Source organism: Epinephelus fuscoguttatus, linkage group LG19 (assembly GCF_011397635.1).
Source record: "Epinephelus fuscoguttatus linkage group LG19, E.fuscoguttatus.final_Chr_v1".
NCBI lineage: Eukaryota > Metazoa > Chordata > Actinopteri > Perciformes > Serranidae > Epinephelus > Epinephelus fuscoguttatus.
In genome coordinates this window covers 40,698,982-40,708,894 of record NC_064770.1, presented here as the reverse complement: position 1 = coordinate 40,708,894, position 9,913 = coordinate 40,698,982, and the positions used below count along the sequence as shown (strand labels likewise).

At 40.8% G+C, this 9,913-nt stretch overlaps 1 protein-coding gene across 1 annotated transcript; it reads left to right on the top strand.

The window, feature by feature from the left end:
- The first annotated feature begins 2,570 nt into the window (after nucleotides 1-2,570).
- On the top strand, nucleotides 2,571-7,530 carry LOC125879421 (uncharacterized). Its single transcript, XM_049561299.1, has 2 exons — nucleotides 2,571-2,687; nucleotides 6,032-7,530. Exon 2 carries the CDS (start codon nucleotides 6,045-6,047, stop codon nucleotides 6,966-6,968), a length of 924 nt encoding a protein of 307 aa, XP_049417256.1. The 5' UTR covers nucleotides 2,571-2,687; nucleotides 6,032-6,044; the 3' UTR covers nucleotides 6,969-7,530.
- The last annotated feature ends 2,383 nt before the right edge of the window (nucleotides 7,531-9,913 follow it).

Here is a 9,913-nt window from a genome sequence, read left to right as displayed (position 1 = left end):
TACAATCTCTGCATGTCTAAGAGCTGCCTCTGCCTCCTGAACTGCCGATCTTGGGTTCCACTTCCTCCCTTGGTTGGATTTGGAACCACACTCCTAACTACCACATCCTTACTCCCAGCTAACAAGAGCTCTGTCCTGACCTTGGTACATTTAAATTCCTCTGTTAAACTAGTTACTGGCAGCTGAAGTATCCCTTTTCCATACAATGCAACACTACTTAGGCACCTAGGAGCGCCCAACCACTTCCTAATGTAGGAGCTAACCAACCTTTCAATTCTCTCCACAACAGTTATTGGAATTTCATAAACTGACAGTGGCCACATTAACCTAGGATATAGCCCAAATTGCAAACACCACAACTTCAACTTTCCTGGAAGTTCTGATTTATCTATTCTATCCAATCCTTCAGCCACATCTTTTCTAAATTTCACCACCTGTTCCTTATCATTCAACTCTACATTGTACAACCTACCTAAGCTCTTTACTGACTTTTCCCTAATTGTTGGGATGTCCTCGTCATCTATGACAAACTTCCTATCACTTAATTTCCCTCTACATATCGAGATGCTTCTAGATTTACTAGGCTTGATTTTCATGCTGGCCCACTTGAGGTTCTTATTTACCTTCTCTAGTAGCCTCTTTGTACATGGCATTGTTGTGGTCACCAGTGTCATGTCATCCATGTAAGCCCTAACTGGTGGAAGATGCAACCCATTCTGCCATCTCTCCCCACCTACCACCCACTTAGAAGCCCTGATGATTACTTCCATTGCCATAGTAAATGCTAACGGAGAAATTGTACACCCTGCCATGATGCCTATTTCTAGCCTCTGCCAACCTGTTGTGAAACCTGCTGTACTTAGACACAACCTAATATCCTGAAAGTATGCTTTCACTAAGTTGAAAAAAGCATACTTTATAATCTGACACTCTGGAGCTTTGAAAACACTTTAATCTGTTTTAATGAAGGTGAAAGTTCACAGCTGGATCTGGACGTTAAAGTGACGTCAGACAGACGTTGGACTGTCACATCGGACAGCTGTTAAATTGTGGTTGGAAGGAAATCAGGTTGACGACATTTCAAATGTCTGATGACGTTACAATGTTCATGTTGTGTGGACGTTAACATTCTGAGGTTCTGATGTTGGGTTTTGTTTTTCATATCTCACCAGTAAATGAGTCAGCTGATTTACAGGCGTGTCTTTAACCTCTCTAACTCCACCAGGACGCCGACGTCCTCGCTCCCCCCTCCTCTGTTAAATGGTATCTCCCAGGCGCACTACGTCATCAAACCATGTGATGTTTGGTATTGCCAGATTCAGGAAGCTCTCGACTTTTCAAAAATAACATTGTTTTTCTTTTATTTATTATGTATTTGGCACCAGAGCAGCCTAAACACACAGAGTCCAAAATCGTTTTGAGTGGAGACAAGTCATGTCATGCCGTTTTTCGACGGGAAAAGTTAAAGGATTACTCGCGATCTTATGTGGAGCTGTTAGCAGGGACGTAGCTGGTTTATAAAAGGTAAGAGTCTCACTCCTACCACTATTTTTGGCTGAGATACACCGTCTAGAAAGTGGGATCATAACTTTCAGGTTTCATATGGCTTTATTTGGTGATATTTTATGGTGTTTCTGTGTCATAAACAACATCAGCTATCATAATCACACCTGATTTCAATAAGGTACAATGTTTGAAGCTGGCTGAGTGTTGTTTGATCACTGATAGTACTGTTTTGAAGCAGAGTGACCCACTTGTCATGTGGAGCTCCGCCTGGATCTTTTCATGGTAAAAACACTGTAGAATGGTCATACTTTGAGCAGTCTTCTTCAAATTTGAAACAAGTGTTCATTGATAGTGTGCCTACAGCCCCACAGTGTCATTTACCTGCTCAGATGAAGCCACAGACAGTTATTCATCCTCAAACACATTTTTTTATTTTATTTTAGGCAAAATCTTCAACTTGTTACTGACTTCAGAGGCCCATTACTCTGTCTCTGTATCACCTAGAGTGTTTCTGACACTTTCACAAGAAACTTCAGAGAGTTTTCTTTCTGGCAAGACCTCATGCATGAATGTAGTCAGAGCGGTTCAGAGGCTACAGTCATTTTAATTTGGGTATGTCATTTTAGGCGTTTTTGCTACCAAAATGGGGGTGGAGTGCAAGAGGTTTTAACAATGTGAGTCTAAGTGGGAAAAGTCTTTTTGGGCCTCATCATGTGATCGACTCAGCAGGTGCAGTTCAGCTGTTTATTGAGTTTTGTGTGAGGAGGGTGTATGTTGTATGGATGGTGAGGGTGAGATATGTGTTTCACTTATGCACCTTAATGCAATTTGGTTGTATTTCAAATGCAATGACAATAAAGGCATTCATTCATTCATTCATTCATTCATTCAAAATATTGATTCATATCATTTTCTTTGTTGATACAATCTGTGCTGTTTCTGCTAAATGAGCTGTTTCTGGGAAATGGTTCACAGTAGTTTCACTTTCACTCTGGACATCAGCTGATTCTGACCGGGCCAATAAAGCAGAGAGCAGCAGACTGATGCAGCCTCCTCCTCCTCCTCCTTCTCCTCCTCCTCTTCCTCCTCTTCCTCACAGCAGCACATATAACAGCCTGAACACTGAGGCTCAGAGAGAAACTCTTCTGCACAAGATCAACTGTGACTGACGCTCAGAGCAGGTAAGATGTTCTCTCTGTCTGCTCATTCATCACATGCTTCACACATTGATGACATCACATCCTTTACAGTCTCAGTAACTCCTGAGCCAACAGACCGTCACTGCGCGCACACACACACACACACACACACACACACACACACACACACCTACAGTGTAGACATAGTCTGCAGTTATCATCTGTAATAATCCTTTAATATTAATCTCTTCAGTTTCTATTGATGCTGTAGCTCTGTTGTTTGTTCTTTCTTTATGTGTTTGTTTCTTCATCTGTTTCTTGTTGGGATCAAATCTGAGTCCAGCTGTGAATCTGTTTATTGATTCTGTTTAGTTTGTTTGTTTGTTTGTTTGGTGGAATTAAGATATTTCTTAGTTTTTGTTTCCCTCAGTATGAAACCTAAAGCACAGAGATTGTGCGGAACTGAAAGGGTGTTGGCTTTCATCATGTTTAGTCTCTGTGATGCTCTTTAACCCCGTCCTGACTCAGCTAGCTGTGATACATTAAACACTGAGCACTATGCAGTCAGATGTCTCTCAGTGTTAATGAACGCGCACACAGGATTCATAAATGTCACTTTTATCAGATAACGTTCATTAAAAATGAGAAATATTTATGTGAGCATCAGAAATTCAGTTGTTTTTAATATTGACTTGTTTTACATCTGCAGACAATGATGGATGTGTGTGTGCATTAAAGAAACTATTTCACAGAGTGAATAACCTAAATCTGAAAAATACATGTCTGTATCCATCTGTGTGTGTTTAGTAATGTTGAGACCATCAACATCAACAAAACTCTGCTGCTCTTTAAGTTTAATTGTTTTACGTGCAGGAACAACTGAGACATGTGAGGGGGGGTCACATGTTGGTACATAGTGTGATGTACCTGGTACAGGGGCGTAAACAGTGCAGGCAGTGGGGCCCATCATAACAGAGTGCACTAGATTTTATTTTCATCTATCTAGGAAATGAATTAAGAGTAACATTGTGTGTTACAGTTCAAACTGTCCTGACTCAGTCAAAAACTGGTTTTCAGCAGGTTCCTGTTCAGCAACAAAAACACATCACAATACAAAATAAAAACAGAAACAATCAGCAGAAGCAAAACAATGACACTGAGGCAGCTGCAGAGTAGAGGACTGAAGTGGAGTAAAATGGGATTTGGGATTTCAATCAATGGTTGCATGTCTGTCCTTAAATCAGATAGTTTTTGTAGGGAAAATAACTTTTTGAGAATGTTTGCACTCGTAATAAAGTTTGGGACACCACCCTCCTAATGAGGGAAGCAACTAATCAAATTAATAACTTCGTAAACCAATTATTAATTTGTCAGCATGCTTATCAATAATGAATCAATCTCAATATCTGGGTTATGAATTCTCCACACAGTGATCTTAGTTCCTGCTCAAAAGAAATATACACAGACAACGACTAAATGAATAATCCTAACCCCCTAACTAAATGAATGAGGATAATATGAAATAACACAAAATCAACAGTAAGTATAAATGGATTAAACAAGAAGTAACACTTGTATGAGTTATTTAATTTGGCGATAGTGAGAGAGTATGTTAAGATAAACTGGGAGCGTAGGGCTGCTCAAAATATTTATCTAAGGAATCCTAAATTCAGATTAAGATAATTAAATCTCAGATTCGACATCAGCTCTTACCACTGCCCAGCAGGTCACCTGTGAGGGGAGTTCGTTGCCTCCCTTCTTAGCAGCGAATCATGCAGACGTTTCTCCTGGAGCCCCAAACTGTCACTTTACAACTCCCAGACTTTCCAGCAGAATGAAACCAGCTGGTGCACTGTGGTGGGGGGAGCGGTTGAGCCTGTGACGTCCTGTGGGTGCCTCCAACATCGGTTTCCTTACGCTGCAGAAAGCCTTTGGGTTTGGCACAAGAACCACTGTGGCAAGTGGCTGGCAGCCGCTGGGTCTGATGAAGCTTTGGTTGAAGAGGCAGGTCGAAAAGGGCACTTGTCTACTTTGTTATAATTACTCTCTTATAATAATGGTGAAAACAATATTGTTGGCTGTTTGATATTGTTATCAAAGTTATTAATAATGCGCATAAAAATGTTGAAAACACTGGAGATAACTGGATAAGCAAAACACAGAAAGTTTAAAATAACTTTGATCCTCAGAGTATAAAAGTGTAACTAAAACGTAAATACAAGAGAGGCTAAGATACGAAAAAGAAGAAACAAAAAGGAAGACAAGTAAAAAAAAAAGAGAGAAGAGTCAAAAAACAAAAAAAGGAGAGCGAGATGCGAGAGAACAAGAGAGAGAGCGTACATGTTTTTATCCAGACAGAAAAGGGGGTGGGTTCACTAAGGTGGTTTTTTTTAAGTTGTAAAATAGGCTTATTACTTTATGTTAAAAGAAACTTAATGCTTTGCTTGTCGAGAGGATAATTGCATGTTGGTTTGTGTCTGAAACAGCAGAGGGGAGATATGGTCTGATCTCGTTATAGACGTACAGTTTCTGGTTGAGGGATACATTTAGTTTTCTTGACACTGATAGTTAAATGATTATGTTTCAGCCAGTCATGTTCGTGCTTCAGATCAGATGATAGTGTCGAATTTAAGTTGTCAGAGTCAGAGAGAAAAATTACAGTGTCATCGGCATATAGAAAACAATTAGAATATTTGCACACGTTAGGAAGATCATTTATGTAAAGGAGAAAAAGTAGAGGGCCCAAGATGCTGCCTTGTGGAACTCCCAGATTACAAGTTAGTGGGGAGGATGTTGTCTGATTGATTTAAACCAGTCGAGACCACGCCTCCTGGATACCCAGAGGAGGAGACTAGAAATACAAGCTGAAATAGCTTGACCACGGACATCACCGATTCGCAGAGGAACAGCAGATTTTGAAGCAGCCGCCAGAGATGCAGAGAACACTAAAAAGAGATGAAATTCGTTTTGGAAAACATTAAATCCTTGAAGTTCTATAAAAGCCATTGTTTTTCTTCTGGTGTAATGTTCGCTCCACTTCTGGTGTGGGTGTTCATATTAAGAAGAAATAAACGTCACCATCCTGATAATGCTGACCCTTTGCTTTTTTTTTATTACCAGCATTTACTTGTACTTTACTTTTAATACCTCATCATATTTGATATTATCAGAGACTTTAGATATCAGATACTTTAAGACTTTTACTGCAGAAATATTTTAACAGGTGACTCTGACTTTAACCAAAGTCATTCCCTGATCAGATATCTGTACTTTTACTCAGGTATGGCTTTCAGGTACTTCATCCACTGCTGATCTGGTAACACATTATTTTGAATTTGTTGACCAAATATGACTAAGATTCCTCTTTTTTCTAACTCTCCACACAGACAAACACTCAAGATGTCGGCAGAGGTGAAGCGCTGCATTGAAACCAGCACCAGGAGCTTTGAGGAGCAGAAGACTCTGAGACAGTTCGCAATAGAAATCTGTAAACATCAAGATGTGGCATGGCTGAAAGACAGTTCAGAGTCAGACTCTGAGTCATCAGAGTCTGAGTCCTTTGAGTCTCGCTTCCAGACCTTCCTCAAAGTCATCAACATGTTTAATTTCCTGAAACAAGCACTCGATGTGGAAAAAGAGAAGATTGTCTGCGAGGACATCCACATCACCTTTGTGGCACATGGATCGATCGAGCAGACCATGATCCCAGCCAACACTTTGCTTCCTCTGTCCACCATCGAAGACTTGGTCGTGTATTCTCCCTGGAACTGCGCGATTAATGCTGGTGTAGCGTACGGTGTTGCTAAAGGAATCATTGAGCTTAAGCACAGGGCCTTCTGCTGTACTGAAGAAGATGACTGTCAGATTCCTGATGAAGACCATCAGCCCACCAACCTGCCCGACCGCTGGAACTCAATGAAGACGGCTAAAGGACGGATGATCCCAAACATCCTCGTTAGTCCTCTAACCAAAGAAGAGGATGATGCATGGGAAGACTTCGAGCATCTCCAAGTTAAGTATGGTCGACCGGGGCTAAACCGTATCGTCATCCCGTTCATCATCCCAGGAGACAGTGATGAAGAGGTCCCATTCTCTGACATCATTTTGGCCTTGTCACTGGTGCTCTATTTCTCCAAATATAAAGCCACCGTCCACCTCGCTGCCTGTCTGGGTAAAACATCTGACGAAACAACACTTGATGAGAATTACCTGAAGGAGCAGTACGCCTGCACTATCGACAACACGGCAATGATGACATCAGCTGAAATGCTAATCGACAAACACACTAACCTGTACCGATCCCTTCACACCCTGTTTGGTTAAACAGCTCCTCTGTCTGACGTCATCTCAGTGTTAAAACTGGTCTTTACTTTTGTTTTGTTTTTTCTAAACCCAACCATGTGTGTGTGTCGGCTAAATGTGGAAGGAAAAAAAACATCAGTTGGCGGTGTTGAACCGACGTAGTGCTTTTATTTTGAAAGAGACCGTATGCAAACTGTACATTTCCTGTGAAAACAGAAGTGTATTTTGAAAACAGACAATGCATGTAACAGGCTGAAGTTGACACGGCGTCCCAGAACGTCAACAACCAACACACCCAGGGTACCTTGGACATCATATGTGGACGTGGAAAGTCCATGACCAAACGTGTAGCGTCTGTATTTTTGACGGTATTAAAAATCGTACTGTTAGGATCTTTTTAATTCCCTTGTATATTCTGATACCACCTGAGCCGACTCCTCAGCACCACCCAGGTGACCTTCAGCGTGGCACCAAATTCCTGACTGCATGTTTGTATTTAGAGCTGATTTGTGTCTGTAATAATGAAATTAATTTCTCATGAGAGATAAATAAAGATGAATAAATGTTTTCTTCCTCTCTGGTATTTTATTGTTCTGAGTTTCTGGTTTCTTATTTTACAGTCAGTGAAATGATGTGACTAATACTGGCACAGTTAACAACAATTCTGTTTTAATGTATCTGGTCAAGTGTTAGATGAGTTATTGTTCTCCAAATAGACTGGTTGTCTCAAGGGAAAGGGTCTGGACTCTGGAGGCACGCCCAGTCATTGACTGGCTCTCTGATTCCCCCTCCAGAGGACTGGTGTCTAAGATTTATGCCGATCTAACAGATGCTCTTATAGGAAAACTCCCAACAGTCAGAAAATGGGAAGAAGATTTCACCTCTAAAGTAAATACAACTGATTGGAGAACAGTTTGGAGCAATATTTTCAGATATGAAACAAAAACATAAACAGCTCACCAGTTGGTCCAGTGCAACATATACCACAGGACATATTGGACTCCTCAGAGGAAATACATCACCACAGCCATTCCTAATCCTTACTGCTCTGTATGCCAGCCTGAACACTTTGGGACGCACACATGGTTTGAGAATGTGAAAAGATGAATGAATGTACGTGACAGGTCACTGACTCCCTACAGACCCAACTGTTCTCTAAGCTAAGGATGACTCTAAACTGAACATGTTTGAAAACCAGAGGAAAATTTGGCTGCTGGTTCAGCTGCAACAAAGACAATGATCGCTCCCTCCTCACTCACTCAGCAGTGGCCAACTTGTTTTAGTCATGTCCTGATGCTTGAGCTATCCAAAGCAAGGGTCAACAACACAAAGTCCTCCACTCTGAGCCTTTGGAAAGACGCAGCATCGCAGCTTTCCAACCTAATGACCTCCAGAACTAGTGCTCCAGAGGTAAAGTGTGAGATGTTATGGATGAATAACTGTCTGTGGCTTCATCTGAGCAGGTAAATGACACTGTGGGGCTGTAGGCACACTATCAGTGAACACTTGTTTCAAATTTGAAGAAGACTGCTCAAAGTATGACCATTCTACAGTGTTTTTACCATGAAAAGATCCAGGCGGAGCTCCAAATGACAAGTGGGTCACTCTGCTTCAAAACAGTACTATCAGTGATCAAACAACACTCAGCCAGCTTCAGACATTGTACCTTACTGAAATCAGGTGTGATTATGATAGCTGATGTTGTTTATGACACAGAAACACCATAAAATATCACCAAATAAAGCCATATGAAACGTGAAAGTTATGATCCCACTTTCTAGACGGTGTATCTCAGCCAAAAACAGTGGTAGGAGTGAGACTCTTACCTTTTATAAACCAGCTACGTCCCCGCTAACAGCTCCACATAAGATCGCGAGTAATCCTTTAACTTTTCCCCTCGAAAAATGTCATGACATGACTTGTCACCACTCATAGTGATTTTGGACTGTGTGTGTTTAGGCTGCTCTGGTGCCAAATACAGAATAAATAAAAGAAAAACGATGTTATTTTTGAAAAGTCGAGAGCTTCCTGAATCTGGCAATACCAAACATCACATGGTTTGATGACATAGTGCGCCTGGGAGATACCATGTAACAGAGGAGGGGGGGAGTGAGGACGTTGGCGCCCTGGTGGAGTTAGAGAGGTTAAGAAATTAATTTAAAGACATTAATACTGACCTCAAATTATATTCTCCACTTAACATTTTACCAATGCAACATTCTGTGACTTGTTGGATGTGTTGATTAACCCTTCCTCACTATGTCACTAGTAAATACAACCTACTCTGCATTCCATTTTCTCCAGACCTATTTGTTCTTGTAAATATAAGCACTATTTCCAGGAGGCAGGGTTGCAGTAGTTATATAATCTGAAACTGTCCTTATAATTATTTCAGTCATAAAGCCAGATGTTAAAAAATGTGGAATTTAATGCCATTCGTCTCTATTTGTCTCTATTTTTGGTTTACAGGAACTGAGAGCTGGTTTATAACAGTCCAAAGGTCTGTGTGGACCTCTGTTACAACTGCAAAACAGACATAATCAGGTGAATCATTTAGATAACAACTTGTTTGACAAGATGTTTCGGTTTCAATATCAGTCATATAACCTTCAGCTCACCTGTCATTAACCAGCTGTCTGATGTCAGGTGAGACAGAGGTTCCTTCCTAACCAGGCCCTGACCTACTCCTGTTCCATCACACAGTGTAACTATGTTTGCAGTCACCTTAACAGCTGAATGAAGCTGCTTCATGAAGGTGTAGTGGATTAATACAGCAACAAGTCTTGAGACAAACTTTATGTTCTTCGTATGTATTTGTGTCACTTATATTTCATCTGGGTGCTTCTACTGTTCACCTGAAATGTTGTGTATCATTCTTTGTTATTCAAATAATAACTAAGTTGCTCTCTCCTTATCCTTCCTGACTGATTCTTCTCTAGTTTGGTCTTCTGCTAGTGTCCTTGTCA